This window comes from Pan paniscus, chromosome 12, assembly GCF_029289425.2.
Source record: "Pan paniscus chromosome 12, NHGRI_mPanPan1-v2.0_pri, whole genome shotgun sequence".
Taxonomy (NCBI): Eukaryota; Metazoa; Chordata; class Mammalia; order Primates; family Hominidae; genus Pan; species Pan paniscus.
Genome location: NC_073261.2, coordinates 76,403,320 through 76,426,502, shown reverse-complemented (window position 1 = coordinate 76,426,502; position 23,183 = coordinate 76,403,320). Strand labels below are relative to the sequence as shown.

The 23,183-nt window shown below is 35.8% G+C and overlaps 1 protein-coding gene across 50 annotated transcripts in view; it reads right to left on the bottom strand.

Annotated features, from left to right (window-relative positions):
* The window catches only part of NRXN1 (neurexin 1), a 1,114,986-nt gene that overhangs the window by 14,032 nt on the left and 1,077,771 nt on the right, over nucleotides 1-23,183 (bottom strand). For 33 of the 50 annotated variants that reach the window (XM_055107959.3, XM_055107953.3, XM_055107952.3 and 30 more), the window contains one exon: nucleotides 10,117-10,204. In XM_055107959.3, the coding sequence (XP_054963934.1) occupies nucleotides 10,117-10,204 (88 nt within the window). The remainder of the gene's footprint in view (nucleotides 1-10,116; nucleotides 10,205-23,183) is intronic. The other 17 variants (XM_055107954.3, XM_055107975.3, XM_055107961.3 and 14 more) reach the window with 1 other exon arrangement.

Genomic DNA, 23,183 nt, shown 5'->3' with positions numbered 1-23,183 from the left:
CATTACAGGAAAGAAAACTAAGTCTCAAAGAGCTTAGCCTATTTAGACTTTATAAATGGCACAGCCAAAATTCAAACTCAGGTCTGTCTATGGCTACTAATATTTTATATACTCAGTGTGTCTGCATTTATCACTGTGGATCAATTTGTTATTGTTTCTGATTTTATTCCTGTGTTAAGTGTAAAAACACTTAGCACTTTAGGTGTATTTTCTTTTTTTGTTTATTTTTGTTTTTGTTTTTGTTTGAGACAGAGTCTTGCTCTGTCGCCCACGCTGGAGCACAGTGGCGCGGTCTCAGCTCACTGCAAGCTCTGCCTCCCAGATTCACGCCATTCTCCTGCCTCAGCCTCCCAAGTAGCTGGGACTACAGGCACCTGCCACCACGCCCGGCTAATTTTTTGAATTTTTGGTAGAGAAGGGGTTTCACCGTGTTAGCCAGGATGGTCTCGATCTCCTGATCTCATGATCCGCCCGCCTCGGCCTCCCAAAGTGCTGGGATTACAGGTGTGAGCCACTGCACCTGGGCTTTAGGTATATTTTCTAAGCAGTTGCCCAGTTCTAGCCCTTCCAGCCACATTCCTCTTCACCTGATGCCAACTCTCTGTCCTTTGCTGTGGGAGTTAACATTCCCACAGAATCTTAGAAAAGCAGTGAAGAGTGGTAAAAAGAATATCGAATTATGCATTAGGTTCTAGTCTAGGTCCTGTCCTTAACTTTTTGAGTGACAGTTTGCAGTTCATTATCCTCTGCTAACATTCCTTTATCAGAAACATGATAATGACACATAAATTATTTATATCCCATGGTTACTGTGGGCATCAGATCAGGTAGGGCATTCAGTATGAAAGTATCTGAGGAGGATGAGGACTTTGTAAAAACAGTGATTATCTGATTGTTTTCTCTACATCTTCCACACAGAAGGTACTGAATCAGCAGCTGTCCCAACAATTATACAGTTTTGCAATATGCACTGCACACAGTGTCTCAATCAGCTGTGGCAGTGACCATCAAGGACATTATCTCTCCGGGAGTAGTTGTATTTGAGGACTTCCCTTTCATGAAAAGAGGCCTTGTGAATTCAGGTGGCAAAAATGGTCATTTGCATTGTAGGGCATGTTGTTTCAGGCCATTAACTGTGGTGCTGCATGTGGAGCTTGTTTCTGTTTTTCTGTGAGACATTCTATCTTTAATGGATCAGTGCTCTCTGGCTCCTATGGTTGGAGTGAATTACATTTCTCTCTCTTTCAAAATTTTATTATGATATTTTATGTTTTAGGTGTCATAAAATCAATCATCTAAGACTATTCTTTGGTAATAAATAGCTGACAGCAAGGCTTATTATATTGGTAAAAACTCCTTTGATTAGGTTTCATTGTTTCTTTCTAAAATTGTTAAGTCAATTTTCCCCCACTTCCTTCCCTGCTCTGGAATTGCACAGTGTACTCCGGATGAAATCCAAAGGAGACTTTCCACTGCAGAGGTGCATGCTGGGTCCTAGGTGCACCCACCCCTCCACGAGGGTGTCCGCACAGCATCTATATAAACCTGAGTCATTCTGTGTAATGGGGCAGCGTACAATTTTCCTGATTTAGAATTGGGTCTCTTTGCTTTGGGTGATCATCTTTATATTGCTATCATGAGGCTATTTCTGTCTCAATTTTCTTTTGTTGGGAAAAAGATCAGATTCTTTTTGGTGAAAATGCAATAGCTAAGGTGAAAGATTAGATAACTTCCCCTCTGAGCCCATTAGAGGGAAGTGTGTCAAGTCTAGCATTAGGAAATACGAAAGACAAGGCATCCATCATGGTGGGGAGGCTGTGTGGGTAGGTGTGCCTGGTAAGTCATGCTGCTGGGAGTATTCCTGAGTGTCTTAGGAAGGAAGCAGGAAAGTTAATCATTTCTTCTCTCGAAAGCACTCTCCCTTTCTCTCTCTCTCTTTTTGTTTAGTATAAAAAGCCCAATTTTTTTCCCTCCAAAAATAAAGTAAGAAGAGCAGATGATATGTGCCCTCCTCCTACCATAGGAACCTAAATTTATCCAGCTAAAGCACTGCTCCTGTCTTAGTGGTCACTGAGAAAAGTTTTATGCTGATAGAATTTAGAAATACTTTGAAAAACTTGCTAGATGCTAAAGTATCCATCATTAACATTTCTCTTTCTTGTTTGGGGATATTTCCATTTATGATATGGTTTACTATTTAGTTAGTTTGCTACTACTACTAATAAAAGCTAATTTATGTTATCAAAGCTTTCCTGTGGTAGACTATGTTAAGTGCTTTAGACGCATTGTCTCATTTTTATCAGTACAGCAATGTCATGAGTATTGAACATTATTCCTTTCATTTTGCAGATGTAAAAAGCTGAGTACACAGAGATTCAATGACTTGCCTCTAATTACACAGTAGGTGGCCGAATTGAGATTTGAACACAGGCATTGGGATTTCTCAAGTTTACTCAATGAAACAAAATATTTTAGTGTGCTGTTAGATGTGACAACGTCAGTATTTTCCTTTCTCCTATTTTTTTTAAATGTAATTAATGGCCTCTGGCTGTACTGGCATCTTTAATACACCATTTTTAACCTGGAAATGTAAAGTATTCTGGTCTTTGCTATTATATTGCCAGTGTCAGGCTTCTTATAACATTTTGTTTATGAGTAAGGAGCAACTCATGATGAGAGTGATCTAATCGACAAGTTACTGTGTTGAGATGAGAGCTGAAGGCTAAAGCCAAATGTAGCATTTGCTGCCCCTTGGAGCATATGTGCCAACAATGAAAGCATATTGGCTCCTCATGGAGGCAGCATGTCCTCTAGATTGGAATTCAGAATATGCTTGCTGGCTTACCTCTGATATCATCTGAGCAAATGTAATTAATGAGGTACCAAGAGAATGCCACAGGAAGCCAATTTCATTATCAAAACAGGTATTTGACACAAATTACAAGACAACGTGACTTTATCCTTCCTGGATTTCATGTTTTCATAAGAGGTAAACTTACCTTATATTTTTCTAAACCTGTGCTACATTCCTCCCTTCAAGGGGGTTAAATATTTCAGAGCATGGATGTGCATCTTGTTATCTTCTTCCAAAGCTCAACAGGACATGTGCCATACTGTTAAAAGGCTATTATATTTTAGCATCTTCCAATAAGAAATTGTGATGTGAAACCGATTATTAATGCTCTAAGGCTGGATACATACAGGCTGCCTAAAAACTTATGCTGTACTCACTACTGAACAGAGTTTTCTGTTGCTTATTGTAGGAGGTTTCTGTATCAGCAGCCATCTATTTTTTACAGACTTCAAGTAAACGCTTAATCTCACTTAGCAAACTCACTTATATGCTAAGTAATTATTATAAGTGGCCAATCATATGTTAGTTAAAACATTTTAACAGAACCCACTCTCTCTAATACCTAAAGAGACTGTGCTGATTTTTTACTCAGATCAAATGCATAATGCCTTATGAGCGACCTCACTACAAGGCAGAATAATGCCTCCATTGGCACATAACCAGTGATAGTAGCAGTGGGTCCTCCACCTGTCATTGGATGTGTGATAATTATTTGTTAAACCCTTAGTATGTGGTATGTTCCAGACACTCTGCCAAGCATTGTGTATGAATCCTCTTTTTCCAATCTCATAATTAACCATATTCTCCCCATTTTACAGACTAGGAAACTGAGCATCAAAACTACTAAGTAAATTTCCCAAGACCAGGAAAGGGCTGCATCTCAAACTAATTCTATATAATTCCAAAGTCCTTGCCATAACTAATATTCATTTCTGGTGGCATGTCACAGTTCTTTTAAAATGTTGTTAAGAGCTTTTCTAAAGTGTAGCAACCATTATATTGTTAAAAAAAAAAAAAAAAGTCCAAACCTCAGAAAAGGGTCAAAATAGTTCAATTAAATACAAATTGCTATATTCTAAAAAACAAAACAAAAAACATATGCACACACACACACACACACACACAGATATGAAATACCTTTTGCTTGTGATTTTGTTTTCTGCTGAACTCCTGGTAGAAACTAATTTTGTTGAATAAAAACTGGTTGCTGGGAAACTTGATGTCAAGTTGACCAAACAAAGATACACTTCTTCCTGCCTCTGGGCCCCTGGCCTTCCATTTCTTAGGGCATTTGTAATTTCAAATACTTTATCTGTCCCTTTGATGTGTAAATATGGAGGACTTGGGAGCCATCTCTTTGTAATATAAACATCAGAGAAGATAGCGCCCCTATCTCCTAATTTCTGTGGAAAGGGTGGGAGCCTAACTTTAGTGGGCTCCATGCTCCAAATTGTAAAACTATCCCCCTGTCATGAAAACATGAGATAGTTTGTTTACATTTCCTTTGGGTGAAGCCCATTTGCAAGCACAGTTGGTCCCAAATCCATCCATCCCAGCACTTAAATACCCTCCAGCCTTTTTTGTTTGTTTGTTTTCAGTGAGTTGCCCTCGGGCTGAAATCTGGCCCACCTCTCCTATTGCAATAGCCTTGACTAAATCTTCCTTGCCTGTTTAACTTTGTTCAATGTAATTTTTATTCTGACATTACTGCCTTCAGAAAAGCAGGGGAAAAGTGAGTAAAAATGATGTGTGATAAATCTCTTCTACTTTAACCATGTACTACTTATTTTTATTCCAGTGTTCTGGACAATTAAATTTATATGGAAAAAACATTTCCTACACCAGCATGTTGCACACTGAAACCCAGCTAGCACATCAGTTTCCAACTCCAGCTGCCCCATCCCGCACCTGAATGATGAGCTGGGCCCTCAGCGCTGATTCTAGCCTGGTACACAGGAGATGCTCTCGATGTTCCCTCAAATGGAACACTCATTGCTACTGTTTTTCTGGCTGCAGCTCAAAATCCTCCATTTTGACAGCAATGTGTTGGCTATTACGGACTAATTAAAGTCACTTTTGAATAATTACATAATAAATAACACACATTTAAATGTAGAACAAAATTATTTTCTAATCAAGCTCTAAAAATATGACCCAGCAAGATAGTCCTTGAAATGATTGTGATGACTTATTTAATGAAAAGGTGCACCTTGTTCAATATACATATCTTTATTCCTAATGTGTTTAATGGTATCAATTCAATAGAAATCCCTTGACCTTTTCTCAAAATAGCACACTGAAAAACCACTGAAAATTGCATGGTAATTGCAACAAATTTAGCTTAATAGTAATACATGTAAAGAATATGACATGAAATTATTTAAATGAACTTTTGAAAAATCGATTCTATATTTGTGAGGTGCCTGAATTTTAGAGGAAAAACCTTCTGCGTTCCAAGAAACTATAAGCCCACCTTTTCTAAACTAGGGAATACACCAGCTCTCTCATATTACATGACATAACTTAATCTCTCTGAATCTCTTTAGCTATGAAAATGCTTCATAGTTTCATAAAATAATGACATAGAATAATATTTGTAAAGGACTAAGAACAATGATGGAGCGCAGAATAAATCTTCACCAAATACTAGTTATTATTGCTATTCATCATTGCTTATGTAATCTGAACCTTGATCAACATGATTCCTCTGATAGGCAATCAACAGTTGTCTTTTGAGTGGTTGTACTGATGACCTCACCTCCTGTGTTCCAGCTAAAGAGATGCCACAAAAATGGGTGATCCTTTTCTTCCCCCCATGACTAATGAGATATTTTATTATTCAATGGAACTTTTCTTTTCCTAGTTTTACAAAAGTTTAATTGATTTGAAAGTGGCCTAATATCCCATTAGCTATCCATCCCCTAACCACTCACAGAGAATTGACGTATTATTCTTAGCACTGTAAATCTAACAGGAAATTGTCCTTCCTAAACAGGGCTCCAGAAAACAGGAAGCAGGTCTGGTTCCCTTTGTAACAAATGATAAATTAGAGTTATTTATTAGGGAGCTACTACAGCAAAGAGGGTCTTTATCTTCATATAGGATCTTGAATATCAACATAAAACTCACCTTTTTAAAACTTCTTCAGGAGTTTTCAGAAAGGGTTCTATTTGGAAGAGGGCCCCCAAACTAAGAGATACTGACATGATTAAAGACCTTCTTGGAACTTAAGTGGTTTTGCAGTGTTGCCATTTTGTCAATTTACTAAGTGGATCTAAAATGTAAAATTTCAAAGACATTTTATAAAAACTTATATTTGTGTGAAAAACAAAGTCTTGGAAAATATGTGCGTGTGTGTATAAAAATAATACAAATACTAATAACAGGAAACACTCATATAGCACTTATTTTGAGCAAAACATTTTTTCTATAACATACTTTTCATATATTAACTCCGGCAATCACATAGCAATAACTATGCTGGAGCAATAACTCCAGCAATCACAATTTTTTTCTCTAGGCTGAGAAAAATCACAGAAGCTGTAAACGTTTTTTGAGAAAAATTATGAAAAAAATGTTACCTATCTCTCATGTGTCTACGCTTCTTAAACTGGGCACTTTAGGACAACACTGGCCTGTGACATTGTTACCAATAGCTGGTTCAGGTTTCTACCTGTTCACTAAGAGCTGGGGTTCAATTAGCCCTCCTCCATCACATAGCCAACATTTTGTATTCTGAAGCCATCCTTTTGTATTCTGAAACTGATCATATCAATGTGAAGTTATCATCCAATGCTAACTGTGCAGGACAGTGTGGCTAAAATCAAGTATAATTGAGTTCTATGTGTTCCCACCCAGGATGTTGACCCTGATCTAGTTTTAACATGCACAGTTCCCATAGGAGGCCTGAGTGGTTTCATCAGTTGCCCACCAATTTTCAGCCAGGAAAAGTAACAGCATTATGTAAAAGGGAAAATAGCTTGGAACATTCTTTTTGTATAACTGAATTGGGGGGAAAAAGCCACCATTTATGTTCTACATTATGCCAGACATTGCAATAAATGTCTTCAATATATTAATTAATATAGAACTGAAGGTATAAACTTTCTATTTTTGCTCCCAGAGCTTAGCAGAGCAGTAGGTATATAGTGACACTCAATACTTGATCAATGTTGAAGCTGATAACCCACCAAATATATAACTTCCCTGTTCATTAAGAGTTCTGAATGGAACCACAGGTAATTCCAATTTATCAAACATTTGATAAAAGGAATAATTTACTAGTACTCAAGATGATGCTAGATTTTTCCTGTTTCTTCCATTAACAGCTTTAGGAAGGTACCTAAATAAGGAACATAGGTCATTTTCAGAGAAAAAGCCATTTTTTGAAGGTGGGGGAGGGTCAGAGTGATTAGAAAACTCATGAGTAAATACTTAGGGAGAGTGAGGTACTCAGAAGATTTGGGCAACGCATCTATAAAGGTAATGGTGCATCTCCTTACAAAGATTTGCTTTCACTTGCCCAAGGACTAGCAAATGTGCATAGAAGATACGTCTGTTTCAGAATATTTACCTCAATATGTTAGTTTTATAAAAAGCCCGTATCCCAAAATATAGCCTAATATGTGAAATAATTTTTATTTAAGTATTTCTAACATCTAATAGCAGCAGCTAGAATTATCCAATGTCTAATAACAGCAGCAGCTACAATTATTGTTATATTATTTTATATTTGCATTCAAGATGGATCACAAGCAGGAAAAAGAAATTTAAGAAAACCAGTACATTAGGAAACAATGACCTGCAGGAGGGGCAGCCCATGATGAAACATTATTCAGACTTAAACAGGATTCAAAACAAAAACAAACAGAAAAACACAACCCATATTCCAAGAAAAAAGTTGGAAAATAGGAAAACATCATATAAACTAAGAATTTCATTAGAAGCTATCACATAAATAAAACCAATTTCTGCCCAAAGAGCCACCTTCATATGAAGCATTAAAGACAGGCTTAAAAAAAAAGTAATAGGGAGGTGGACAGAAAAAGCTAATGTAGAAAGAGATTTAACATCAGAAATCAAAAGTGAAACAATTCATGGCATATATTATCAAGACCGGGGGAGATAAGATCACAGGACAGGTTTACAGTGAATGATCCCATTAACACAAAATAATCTGAAGTTCTTGTTTTAACAGGAATTGATGAATTGAAAACTGAAGAGTGAGGAAGGACACACTGAAAGAGAGGAGAAAAAGTTAAACCAGGCTTGGTACAAGAGTGTTAAAGTAGCTGTCGTTAGATAGAATCAGTAGCTGGTGTGTTTTGTATTTTGGGTAACAGACTTTGGTACAGTAGAACAGAACTAAAATTGACAGAACAAGTCCATGCAGGCAGCAAGAAAAACAGGGTTCCTGCTTCATGGAATTTACCTTGTGGGGAGATTCAAGCTATACATTAATGAATGAAAAACAAATACGTAAACATGATTGTTTCAGATAGTGATAGTGTGGTAAAGAAAACAAAGGTAGAAAGATTCCCTGGAGTATGGCAATTAATAAGCTGCTACTCACTTTTCATTGTGCTATGATATTTAACAAAGCAGACAAAAATCGGGTGAACAAGCAGAAGACGATGGCAAAAGGGTTACCCCATCCACCTTTTCTCTCCTCTCCTCTACCTTCTTCCTCCACCATCTTGTTCTTAGGTCTAGTGTCACCAGAGCAAAAGACAGACAGTAAACTAGTCCATAAGGAATGGTTAATCAGATCTATAAGCAATGGCTCGAAGAACTGGATCATTCAGCTGAGCTCATGAAGAAAAAGTGACAATTTTAAGTGCAATTAGTTACTGTGATTCACTAGGTACTCAAGGTAAGGATTCTGCAAGAAGAGTATGATAGCCTATACTTAGACAGTAAAAGAGGGATTCAGCAAGTCCTGTAATTAGTAAGAACTTCAACAGTTTTCATCGCTGTATTAATACTGTGTAAAATACTGAAAAATGGATTACCCTGAGGAAAACACTAATTGGGAAAACAAAATCAACTATACATAACACACACCCCAATATACAAAGACCAGACCTTGTTACATGGATAACTCATGCTAGAGGATGTCAGAGAAGATGAGATAGAAAAAAGAATGTCCTGGTGCAAAAGATTAACACCAGGAAGGTTGGGCATGTGAGCGTAGAAGAAATGGGGAAGGGAAATTTGAAGTGCAGTGGCGTGACCTTGGCTGACTGCAACCTCTGCCTCCAAGATTCAAGTGATTTCTCCTGCCTCAGCCTCCCGAGTAGCTGGGATTACAGGTGCACAGCACCACACCTGGCTAATTTTTCTATTTTTGGCAGGGACAGTGTTTCGGCATGTTGGCCAGGCTGGTCTCAAACTCCTGACCGCAAGTGATCTGCCTGACTCAGGTTCCCAAAGTGCTGGAATTACAGGCGTGAGCCACTATGACCAGCAAAGAATATTATTGAATTTAAATACTGCTTTACCAAAAACCAAACCAAACCAAAACAAAACTAATGGAAATGAGCCTAACACTTGAAGTTATGAATATTTGGAATCAAATCTAGGCTATGAATTCATTCATTTTTCAGGGGTCTACAGCCACCACTTAATGGTATAAGGGCTGTATGGTAACAGTATTTATGTTAGTCACATCAGAAGATGCAAACATATCATAAAGAAGTAAAATGCTTCAGCTTGAATTTTAGGGAAACATGGCAAGACTCAAATATTTCTCTATTAAATATATCAAGGAGTCTACCTGCTGTTTGTTTTACTACTGCTATAATACTCTCACTTCCGAAATTCAGAAATATATCACTTAAGGTAATTTGCTGGCAGAGTGAGTGGTGGGGACTTTTTGTCAGTAGAAAGGTCAAATAATTTTGCACAATGTGCTGCAATTTTTTAGCTTTATAATTTTACTATAAGTGACCCAAGGGAAAGCTCATTATATTGTTACACACAAAAATTATGTTGTGAGCTAATGGAAAGTGAACAGTAAGGTAGCAGCCCTGTGTGCTATACCCACTGCTTTTTCTGAAATACATAATCTTGGCATGTTTTGTTTTTAATTTTTTCAATAAATGTGGAAAAATTTATGTAAAAAATAAGAGTCCTCATCTCACAATCAACCATGGTATAGGAGGGTAGCCTTCTATACATGAATATAAGGCCCTTCTAAAGAATATAACATGCAACAAAGATTTACAGTAAAGCCAAGGAAGTAAGAAAAAAAGTTGACTAACCTAACCCACCTGAGCTCGGCTCACAGGGGTCAATGTCCTCATCATCGCTGGGACACTCTGCTGAGGCCACAAGGATGTCATCTGTGGTCTGCAAAAGAATCACATTCAGTAGATTAATTTAAAGGGTCCTAACAGATTCTCTCATCTTTGTCTCATTGACAAGTGAAATACAATTTGTTTATCAAGAAACCAAATTCACTATTTCCCTTTCTAAAGACACGGAGCTTACATTTTAGATCCTTCAGAGAAGTAACTGCCTATTTGTGAAAACTTGATTACACTTTAGTTTACATGAGGACGCAGAAATGGTGACAGCCAACTTGTAGATACCCATCCAGTCAAATGCAGATAGAAGCTGCACACAATATCATACAGAGGTTTAAAACAACCTGGCAGAAACAGATGATTTGAAATTTATTACAGCCTGGAGTGCTACAATGTATGCATCAGTGGGCTTTATGTAGTACTTGTGCTTGGCTTCCTAAAAGCAGAATAGCCATAACCTTTTACATTCACGACTATGTAGAGTTTGATGAATCTTTGAGATGTAGCTTGTTATTGTAGGAAACACAGATTAAGTAGAGAATTAGATAGCTCTTTCATTGGTGCAAAAAGGCAAGGAAATATAATCCATTTAAGACACTTTTTCATTTTCATTATGATTTCACACTTGAAGCTCATTTTTGTAATGTTCAGATAGCAGGTATTGCTTCCTCATCATCCCTTTCATCATTATGGTTTCATAATAAATGAAAAGTGTATTCAAAGTGGGGGAGGGGAAGAGGTGGCAGTTTTCTCTGTGACATTCTAGTTGCTTCATTGCGCTTACAGCAAAAAAGATACCTATCACTGTAATAAAAAGCAGAGTCCATAAATCCTAGCAGTTAGTCACATAATCAACACACTGATAAGCATGAAAAGTTGTTCTTTATTGCCACTGACAAGCTGCAGTAAATTCAGCATAGATATTGCATGGAATCTGTAAAGGCTTCCATCAGAGTTGGCTCTGCTAAGGTAAAACAGAGAATCCAATGTATACAAATAAATAAAAATATCTCATTACATCTACTAAGGACTAAAGAGATTAGAATTGTTCAAACAATACTCAGAATTGCAACATTGATACAGTTCTCATTTAAAAGTGGAATTAAAATAACATAGGTCTTACTTCAAAGAAAAAGCAAAAATACGATATGAGCACCTAATATTAAAGGAGCACCTAATATTGTCACAGATTAAAGTATAACTAAATTTTTAAGAAAGTTGTGGCATTTTGAAAAATGGAGACGAGGGGTGATGAACTTTTATAGAAAGTATTAGGCTTAAAAATCTTTCAAGTACAGAATCTTTAAGAACAAAGAATTTGTTCAGATTCGAATGCTTTACAATATAACTTTAAATAAACACAAACCTTTAAATAGCATTGGAGATGGTTTCATGTTACTCTGCTCTTACTTCTTCTGAGACAATTGGGAGAGTTTCTGGATTCATGCATTTTGCTGCTGCTATTTTAGAAAGGGAAGGTGAAAATATTGGTTTGCCTGGAAGTGTAAGTCTTTTTTTTTTAACTGTTGAATTTATTGACAAAGTTATTCATAATATTCTCACTTTTTATTCTTCAATGTTTGTGGCATTTGTAGTGCTAACTCCCCTTTCATTCCTGGTATTTGATAATTTGTGGGGGGTTTCTCTCTTTTTTTTTTTTTATTATACTTTTAGTTCCAGGATACATGTGCAGCATATGCAGGTTACATATGTATACACGTGCCATGGTGGTTTGCTGCACCCATCAACCTGTCATCTACATTAGGTATTTCTCCTAATGCTATACCTCCCCTAGACCCCCACCCTCCAACAGGCCCAAGTGTGTGATGTTCCCCTGCCTGTGTCCATGTGTTCTCATTGTTCAACTCCCACTTATGAGTGAGAATATGCAGTGTTTGATTTTCAGTTCCTCTGTTAGTTTGCTGAGAATGGTGGTTTCCAGCTTCATCCATGTCCCTGCAAGGGACATGAACTCATCCTTTTTTATGGCTGCATAGTATTCCATGGTGTATATGTGCCACATTTTCTATATCCAGTCTATCATTGATGAGCATTTGGGTTGGTTCCAAGTCTTTGCTATTGTGAATAGTGTGGCAAGAAATATACATGTACATGTGTCTTTATAGTAAAATGATTTATAATCCTTTGGGTATATACCCAGTAATGGGATTGCTGGGTCAAATGGTATTTCTGGTTCTAGATCCTTGAGGAATCACCACACTGTCTTCCACAATGGTTGAACTAATTTACACTCCCACCAACAGTGTAAAAGCATTCCTATTCTCCACATCCTCCAGCATCTGTTGCTTCCTGACTTTTTAATGATTGCCATTCTAACTGGCATGAGATGGTATCTCATTGTGGTTTTGATTTGCATTGCTCTGATGACCAGTGATGATGAGCTTTTTTTCATATGTGTGTTGGCCGTATAAATGTCTTCTTTTGAAAAGTGTATGTTCATATACTTCACCCACTTTTTGATGGGGTTGTTTTGTTTTTTTCTTGTAAATTTGTTTAAGTTCCTTGTAGACTCTGGATATTAGACCTTTGTCAGACAGATAGATTGCAAAAATTTCCTCCCATTCTGTAGGTTGCCTGTCCATTCTGATGATAGTTTCTTTTGCTGTGCAGAAGCTCTTTAATTAGATCCCATTTGTCAATTTTGGCTTTTGTTGCCACTGCTTTTTGTGTTTTAGTCATCAAGTCTTTGCCCATGCCTGTGTCCTAAATGGTATTGCCTAGGTTTTCTTCTAGGGTTTCTTATGGTTTTAGGTCTTACATTTAAGTCTTTAATCCATCTTGAGTTAATTTCTGTATAAGGTGTAAGGAAGGGGTCCGGTTTCAGTTTCCTGCATATGTCTAGCCAGTTTTCCCAACACCATTTATTAAATAGGGAATCCTTTCCTCATTCCTTGTTTTTGTCAGGTTTGTCAAAGATCAGCTGGTCTTCAAAGAACTAGAAAAAACTACTTTATATTTCATATGGAACCAAAAAAGAGCCCATATAGCCAAGCCAATCCTAAGCAAAAAGAATAAGGCTGGAGGCCACGATAATCATGTAGGTATCTTTTTAAAAAGAAAGCTTTAAAAGCAAAGACCCATTCTCCTTTTGGCACAACTACATCTTGCTGGGTAATATACAAACAGACTTGATAATGACGTGTTACTGAATTATGTAGTCTTGCCGGTCAATTGCTCCAATTCCCTCCAGAGGAGATAATCAGCTTTTTGTTTTTTTCCCCCCGGACCAACATCTAGCGGAAAGCTACTTTTATTCTCAATTTCAAATTAATTTCAAGGTTACAGATAATTTCTCATTTTCTTTGAGGAATGTTAAATATATTGATGAAATCAATATAGTGTTGTTCCTATTGGTGTTTAATTCTTGTTAGAGGGAGGAGGATATAAATAAATTCTTTAAACCAATGGCTCTCACATCAGCAGTGATATTGCCACCTTTTCCTTCCTCCACCTGGAGGCACGTTTGGTAATATGTGGAAATATTTGAGGTCACAATTGGAATTCTGAGGTCTGCTACTATCATTGTCTCTTTTTGACTGCTAAACATTCTTTTCTTTCCTCTTCCTCTCTTCTCCTTCTCCTTTTTTCTTTCTTTCTTTTTTTTTTTTTTTTTTTCGTAGAGATAAGGTTCCAGCTCAGTCTCACTGTGTTGCCCAGGCTGATCTAGAACTCTTGGCCTCAAGCAATACTCCTACCTGAGCCTCCCGAAGTGCTGGGATTACAGGAATCAGCTACCACACAATGCCTAAATATTATAAAATACACATGACAGCTTGAAGACAACAAAGAATGATCTAACCTGAAATGTTAATAATGCCAAAGTTGAGAACCCCTGCTCAAAACATTTAAAAACAGTTCTGTCTTATTGTTCTCCTAAAAATATGGACAGCATAATAGTATCTATTGTTACAAGGATTAAATTAGTACATGAAAAGTACCTAGAAGGGGACAACACTGTAAATGTTTATTAAAACTTTCAATATTATTATAAACTTTTTTCAATATTTCATGAATGTAATGCCAATTTAATCTTTTTGCACTATAATTATAAATAATATAATTATAGATATTAAACCGAAACTTGTACATATGAATTATTCTTGAGGTCTCATGTTAAAATTTGTATCAAAATACAGTAGCTACATTGGTATTTTGTTAAACTAAGTACCATCTTTTACTGTCCAACTTTGACCTTTTAGAAGGCAAACATCAAATATAAACTTAAAAAACTGCTTCTTAAAAAAATTCATGGGCTACAACTGTGTGACTCAGTGGGTAGTGTTTCATGCAGACTAAATTATTTACGCAATACAAGTTAAGCTTTGTTTTAAAAGCTGACCTATTTTCTTTTGGAACAATTCTACACTAACCAGAAAGTGTGAGAATGTTCTCAGTGTTACCTTCTGCAAAACACAATTCCTAAAATAACAAAAGATGTCATACAATGGTACTTCCTATAGCCCTCTTACAGTAGAAAAAAATAACTACAAATGCGACCCTTTTGTAAAACTATATTTTACTTTTTAATGTAATTTCCCTGGTATAATGAAATACGTTCTTGATTTTCATATATGTTTTTCCTCCAGAAATTAAAAACCAGCAACAATCTTGAGAATAAAAGACCTCAAATCAATAGATGGCTTGGCAAAAATCATCATCGCAGTATGAAAAATCAGGAAGTGGCTCAAGTGTAGGGGAAGAAAATCAAATTTCACTTTAGAAGCGGAATTAACTGCACAATTTTCTAGCCAAAGCTGTGTAATTTAAATTTAATTCACTGTGTTTGAAGCTGCTGCTATGACTTGCTGTTGAGAGAGTGGTAGAAAGAAACTCAAATATGTCACATTAATCAATTCTATTCTTTAGTATACTTTTCCCTGATGTTTATAACCTTTTTGAGAAAAGAGACAACCTGCTGAAAAAGACAGAAGCGTGATCAAGCAGAAGCATTAGCTTTACATAACAGTCCATTTAGATGAGTGTCTCTAACTGTGCATTTAACCACCCACAGGTGAAATTGCTATGCTGATCTTCCTTAATTCAGACTGGTCTGTACATGCACATGGTAAGCATCTCTTCTTGTTGAAAATGTGCACTAAAATCTAACTCTCTATACTTTTAGGAAGAAAATGATTTGAACAGAATTCAAGAAATAAAGGCTCTAAAACTTAATCCATCCTTTTCTATATTTGAACACCAATATTTTGTAGGGTTTGAGAAATATGTCAGGACGGGGGCAAAAGAATGTTCTTAATGAATGGTAAGAAGGTAGACCAAGTGATTTAATACCCAGGGATATTAAAAAGAGGGAGCATTTGGTTGGGTGGAATTTAGAGAAACACAGATGTATTTTTGTTATTTTTTCTCACTTATAGGAAGCCTTTTATTTTTCAACATCATTAATGGTGGAATTTTCTGTATATGCATTTGCTGTCACTTTAAAAAATATAGCTTAACAGCATATCTGTGTGGTAAAAATATACAAGGAAAGCATGAATAAATCCAGTATGTAATATTATATCCCTGCTAAGAATAACATTCCAAGACTTTATTCCTTATGAAAAACAGCTTTCCTGAAGACTAATATATTCCAATGAAGACGCTTACAGAAAACTATACTATTAAGACAAATCTGTTTTGTAAGGAAAAGAGCAATTTCCAATTGTAAAATAGGATATTCATTGTCAGTATATGATACCCACAAATAAACCCGATTTATTATAAAATTTTAATTGAAAGTTTATTTCTAAACAGCAACAGTGTATCCTGCTATACCTCTAAATACGAAGCCAAAAGAATTGTCTCAGACAATGACATGAGCATTGTATAACATTATGTAGCCTAATATTTAACTGTTGTGACTGATATTTAGACTGAATTGATAGCAACAGTTAGTGGGTCGAGGACAGTGCTAGCTGAAATATGATATCTTTGGTTAACTGATGGGCACTTGTTCTTGCTGGTACTTTTCTGTATGCAAAGCTGCTTTGGAAGAGAGAGCGCTCTCAAGTGTGGTTTTCATGAATGAATCTAATAGTTTCTCCAGAAAATATTTATCACTAGGTGAAGTTCCTTGAAAAAAAAAAAACTAACAGGATTCAGGATTAGTATCACAAATTCCCAAGTAAGGTCCAACCCAGTGTCCTGATAACCTATGGAGCAAGAAGTTTCTAGGAGGTAAGGGAAGTCATAATTCTCACCAGAAGGAAAAACTGCAGAAAATAATCCACTTGTAATGTGTATATAGGTATATGATTCCCAAATTGTGGTCTATTTGATTAAATCAAATCAGTAAAGAAATAGATCAAATTGGCAATTTCAGTTAATGAACAATCCTATTAAGGTGCAAGAGGAATTTAGAGGCTGCCTAGATCTTATTCTTGTTTCCACTGTCTCAATGAAGTTGCCTCAATTGACATAAAGATGTCAATTTCATGGCTCACTATTTAATAAACATAAAAATAATAAGCTGAGATCCAGTATGTGGAGGATGAATTTTACCTCCAGCACATGAATAAGAAAGACAGTGAGGCCCAATTACTCAACAATGAATACAAAGCACCTCATCTATGCGTAGCATTTTCTGATAGGTATAAAATATTCTCAGTACACATGAAGGTATAAATTGTGGTTCCGATATGCAGATAATTTACTGTTCTCTCTCTGTTCTGAGGCAAATGAACAAATAACTCTTTAATACAAATAACAATGAGGTAAATTCAAATAGCTTATTTTTCTCGGAATGTAACAATGTTCCCATATCCATTACTTCATTTACAATTCACCAATAGCATCCTTATCTGGAATGCAGATGGAGGTACTGTTATTCAGAGTGTTATAGTTAAGTGTCTGCTAAAAAAATACTCATCTGTACACTCATCTACCCAATTTGAATGTGTGAACATTGGCTTTCATGAATATGTAGGGCAAAGCTCAAATATCCCTTAAAACAGCCACTTTCACATTTCTTTAATGTTCTTTCCCAATTGATGCCCTAGGCTATTACAAAAAGTGACCATAAATCAGCTGTCTGCTTGGGAAAAAGGCAGACTTGAAAGCCATTCAATTTTCTTCGAATTTTTTTCAGCTGTTTAAAATGTATGCAATGGTTCCAGAACCACTAAAGTGGGTTTGGGTAGAAGAACTCTGCCGTGGTAAAGAAATCACGTCTTACTCAGTCTAACGTTCATTTTTATGTACATTTGATACTGGTTCTCCTAACAGGCAAAACTCAAAGGAAAATATAGGAATATGGAAATAATGTCACAGAAATGCACTTTAATTAAGTTATGGGGAAAAGAATAAAACTGAATTTTTGAGTAATCAAAAAATAACATATTTTAGCAAACTTATTCAAAATAGAAAACCTACAAATAAGGAACCTGCTGTCAGGGAACTTGAAATTAAATTTATGTTTAAAAAATATGTTTTTTACTATTTCTTTATGCTACTGATGACCTCTATGCTCATATTGCATTTCCATTTTTAGCCAAGGCAATGTAGAAGGACTGGCAAAATAAATTAATATGAAATTTAAACTTTCAGGAAGCCATGGAACAACCTATTTTTCTGAATTCTCACTAATTAGAATTTGAGAATGTCAGACCTCCAAAGACTGCTGGTAATGGAGTAGAGGTACTGAATGAGTGATCAACTGTGTTTCCCATCTCTTTGTTTTGCTTTTGGACAAAGCACTTTCTGAAATAATTTTGGCCATTTCCAAATTAAATAAATATTGAAAGATGTTTACAAATGTAAATTTAGGCTTCTAGCTGTATCAATATGAATATCTAGTCCTATTATGGATTAGTCACACAGGTTGAAATGAAAAGTAGGGTTCTAGCTGTATCAACATGAGTATCTAGTCCTATTAATGGATTGGTGGACTAATTAATAGATTAATTAGTCACACACATTGAAATCAAAATCCTTTTCGGTAAAAGGCCAAAATAAAACCAGGCTTTATGATTGCAAAATGCCTATGATGGATAATTTCAACTAGCATGACTCCAAATCCAAGCTTTCATTGTTGCCATGTTAGGGAATGAAAACATGTTTTAGTTAAGCAGTCATATATCTTCTTGTACTGAGTCAGATCTTAGAGATCATTAATCTAAGCTCTTCATTTTACATATTGGGAAACTGAAGCTAGAAAATTTTAATTGGCCACAGTCATACTGCTAGTTAATGGCAAATCTATGAGATTATCCGACTCCCAGTAGATTATGTTTTTCTATTATCCCAGACGACTTCTACCTATCCATTCATCTATCCATCCATCCATCCATCCCAAACCATCTTGTTCTCTAATGAATTTTATGTGATTTACAAAGATACATGATAAGATAAACTTAAAATAAGTGAAAAGGTTGCAAAGGTAGAGTACTGGATTTTAGATAAGTAACCACTAAAATTGTCCTGAAGAAATACACACAGACAGGAGGTGCATATTCCCAGCTTCTGCACCATTTGATATGGCAGCACATCATGTAACACTAAAAGGGGAGCACAATTAATGCTAGAGTTCAACTTTTAAAAATCCAATTACAGAAATTCAAATATTGACATAATTACAGTTATTTTGAAATGGAGTTAACCCAGAGAGTTCTTTATTTACTTGTGAAAATCTTTTCTGAAATTATTGTTTTAAAGACCTTACATACCATGCCCTCAGTCTCTGTACCTAAATGCATAACTAATTTTTTGGTGACAAAAAGAAAATGCAAATTATTGAATCTCTTTCTGTCTTTTTATCTCTTTGACTTAGAACACTGCAGGCTATGCTGGCTACAAAATTAACTCAATGAACTCCCTGCTCTCTTCTCATTAAGCCACTGATTAAAATCCTTCCAACTTCCAAGGTCTCTCTCTTATTAACTACTGTCTTCACAACGTAAGTGCTAATGAGATATTCATCTTTGTTTCTCTCACACAACAATCATTAGAGTTCTGTCAGATTATTTCTTATTACATCTTGGGAATAAATACATGGAAGTGATCATTTATTAGCCATATTGGTAGTTTCTCCAGAAACAATTTAAACATGTATTGGTCAACTCAGTCTTATTGACACAATGACCTTTGAAGTGAAGGTTCAAGATCAAAGATGTAGAAGGAGCCACATTTACCTTTGGACAAGCAGCCATTTATAAAAAACATTTCTCTGCTACTGGGTAGTACTATGACCAATGTCACCTGATAAACTTTAACTTGGGGATAGATGAGAACTTCCATTCCACACGATGCTTGGAGTATAGAACAGCAAGAAATATGGATGTGGCTGGAAATAATCACTTAGTTAACAGAAGGTGTATTTTCTGATTTTGAGTTGATTCATGAGTTGAATATACGCAAGACTCAGGACTGCATGCCCCCAAATAAGCCAGTATCTGAGTAGCATCTCTATGCTTCTATCTATCCAGTGGTGATTGAGAATAAACATTATCTGGCTCAGATGTCACAATGTTATCTTGTTCATGTGCTAAGAGGATCCAGTGTCTTCTAGTTCTAGTTAAACTGGAACTCCAAGCTTCTACACTTGACTACTTCATTCCTTCTGGTGCACATTGGTTCTTTAATACATATTTACGATGTTGTACTGCTGAAACACCTCAGTTTAATTTATACTATGCTGACCAATAATGCAAAATAAATACTACTCCAGAATTCAAGTCTCACTTTTAGTTTTCATGAGCAGTACACATCATCTTGGACTGGTTTCTGTGTTCTAAACATGACATATGAATATATACATATTATACATTTAAATACATATATTTATATATGTAATTAATTGTGTCTCACAGGATGTTAAGGGAGTCAAATTTCATATGTGTGAAGACATTTTGGAAAGTGTAAAAGTGCCCACGATGCAGTGTTTGTATAAATTATTATTATAGAAAACACATGGACACAGGGAGGGCAACATCACACACCACAGCCTGTCAGGGTGTGGGGGACAAGGGGAGGGAGAGCCTTAGGACAAATACCTACTTCACGCGGGGTTTAAAACCTAGATGACAGGTTGATGGGTGCAGCAAACCACCATGGCACATGTATACCTATGTAACAAGCCTGCATATTCTGCATATGTATCCCAGAACTTAAGAAAAAATAAAAAAATATTATTTTAATTAATAATTTTTGTTCCTCACATGATGCTACAAAGGAGAGCTCCGGATAGTGCTTGAAGAGGACAACCAAATGTCCATTTACCTGAATACATTTTATTTTAATGTCCTGAAATCCTCTTGTCCCTCAGTTGAATAGGATCTGTATCTCTCACTTACACTAGCCCCTCACATAGATGCTGTTCTTGGGCTGCTTCCTATTATGCCAGCATTGAATTCATTTTGGCATTCCTTATTTAGGGCATATGTGTGGATCTCACTGGTAACTTACAAGGTAGGTAGCACCAATCTATGTCTGGCATTATGATTACCTTTCCTCCGACCAGATCTCCTGAAGAGCTTAGTGCACAGACTCAGGGATACTTGAGCTCTCTCTAAATTCTAAGTTCTACTCATTAGATTGTGAGAACCTGATTTATTTTATCACTGCATCCAGAATTTACCACTCTGTTAAAACTACAGCATATAAATGAACAGATGAACAGGAAAAAACAGACCACTTAGCAAACAATGCTAATTAAAGGAGAGAAAGAGAGAGAAAAAGGGAGACGGAGAGAGAAAGACTGAATCTCTAAGTGTAATTCATGCATGACAATGCTCCTTACAATAGGAGTGGTTGTATTTGTAGTTATAATACGACTTTACCTATGGTTTGTCTTCTATACGGATTAATAATATGCTTATCAACTCCTGTTAAGACAATGAGCTATCTTTTCTTAGTGCATTAGAATAGTGGTAGTAATTGCCTTTTGAAATCATCTTGAAATCTAAAAGTATGAAGACTGCTTAGTGATATGTTTTATTTTATTTCATATGCTCCTTTTGGGTACAGTTTATGTTTTATGCCCCCAGGGCATCTATACAGGAATTTAGTACAGCTGACTTAAAATGACATAATCACTCAAAAACCTGGCTTATATTCTTAAAGCATTTGCATGAATAAAAGGATTTTTTGAAAATAATTATGACTTGAAAAATAATTGTTATGAAAATACAATTTAGTTAAAAGTGAGGGATTCATCTTGACTTTAAAAATAGAAGAAATATTATACATGACACTTGAATTTACTAGAATCATCACATTTTAAATAATCTTATTCTTGATGGTCATCCACTCTAAGCTCACTACATTTTTGGTTATGAAAAAGGCATGATTGTCACAACTGCTCATTTATACCAGCTAATTAAATCTCAATATAAAATTGAACAAGTATAGATTATTTTCTAGGAATACAACTAAGAGTGGGAGATGAGAATTGTGGCAAAATAACACTCTTTCAAAGATTTTATCTGCCTTATAACATCTCTAGAAGTAACAATGAAACTTTCTAACTGGCTTCCACATTATACCCCATGGCTGGAAATGTATGGTAGAGAAATAGCAAAAAGTGACATTATCTTTAACTGAAAGAGAGAATGACTGAAGGTTAGAAGGAAGGCAAAGCTAAAAATGTCTCACAATAAGTTGGTCTTCCTGCTTTTATGAAGCATTCCTGTCCTTCGAGAAAGCAGTAAGATAAAGCCTACTCTGTGGAAGGGACTGAGAAAAACATAGTTAACTATCATTTGGGTTTTTTTTTTTTACCTACATAATATTCCTCAACTATCTCTATCTCTTACAAACTCTATTGCAATAGTCTTACATTATAAATGCTTTTACTTAGTTGCAAAAAAAAAAAAACAAAACTATTCCTTTGTAATGTTTTCCTTCAAAATCTAACTACAGGATGAAAGCTTTATCTTTTTCCTGAAAGAGGCCAGCCATAAGATTCACACCCAGAAATAGTGTAAGACAGAATGCACTAATCAAATCTATATCTACTGATTCTGCCATTCATCCATTCATCCATTTGTACTCATTTGCTGAATATTTTCATTTAATAAAGAGTTATACAGGCAAGGAATAAAAATACAATTTTCTGACTCAGAACATTTAGAATACTGTGGTGGTGCATGCAATCCAATTTCTTTTGGGTTTGGAGAAGGCATCTATCATTTTATGAATTAATCTTTTACACATGTATTAAGTGTTCACACTGTATATTCAAGGTTGCATCCCCAGGGCCTGCCACAGTACCTAGCATGTAAGAGACAAATATCTGGCCAATCAGTCAGAAATGATTCCAGCCAGTATAATCAGAAAAACAGAAGTAATTTGATAGGAAAAATAAGTCCAACACTACCCCATCATACTAGACAAAACAAAAATACCTTAGAGTTTTACAAAAACATTTCCAAATGCAAGGGATTGACAGAACCAAAGATGCTCTATGTTCTCTGATACTTCAGCTATCAGCTGATTAGAAAAGGTATCAATTTGAAAAGCAACAAGAAGCATTGTCATGTTAACTTTTTTGGAAAATGTGACTGCTACCACCATTCACTGTAAGGCAATTTGTGCTCCTTCATTTTTACAACTAATAAATGGTGCCAGTGTTTATTTTTCTCTCCTTTTCCCTTTGATTTCATTTTTTTCATCTCTTCCTATTTCATTCACGGTGTCCCAACTCCCAGAGGAGCTACCTCAGGAAAAAAGATCTCACATAGCAAGAAAAGTCCAAGGAGCAAATGCTGTTTGACTCTAACCAACATACCGTAGCACCTTAGGTCCATGTATAAATTTAGGGAAGAGAATTACATGCTCTCTTCCAGTTATTATTATATGATTTCATAAGTCAAAGAAATCTGGAAATGTTTCTATGAGTAGAAATTTGTGATAAGGGAGATAGTCTTCTTTACTCTGCTAAAATATTTTTTGGTACAAGGAAGGTGCCCTGTATATAACTGTTGATTTAATTTGAGATATCATGAGCCCTGACACTTGACTTTTAGTTCTCCAATTTAAGTTACTAAGCTGCCTACATTCGATCA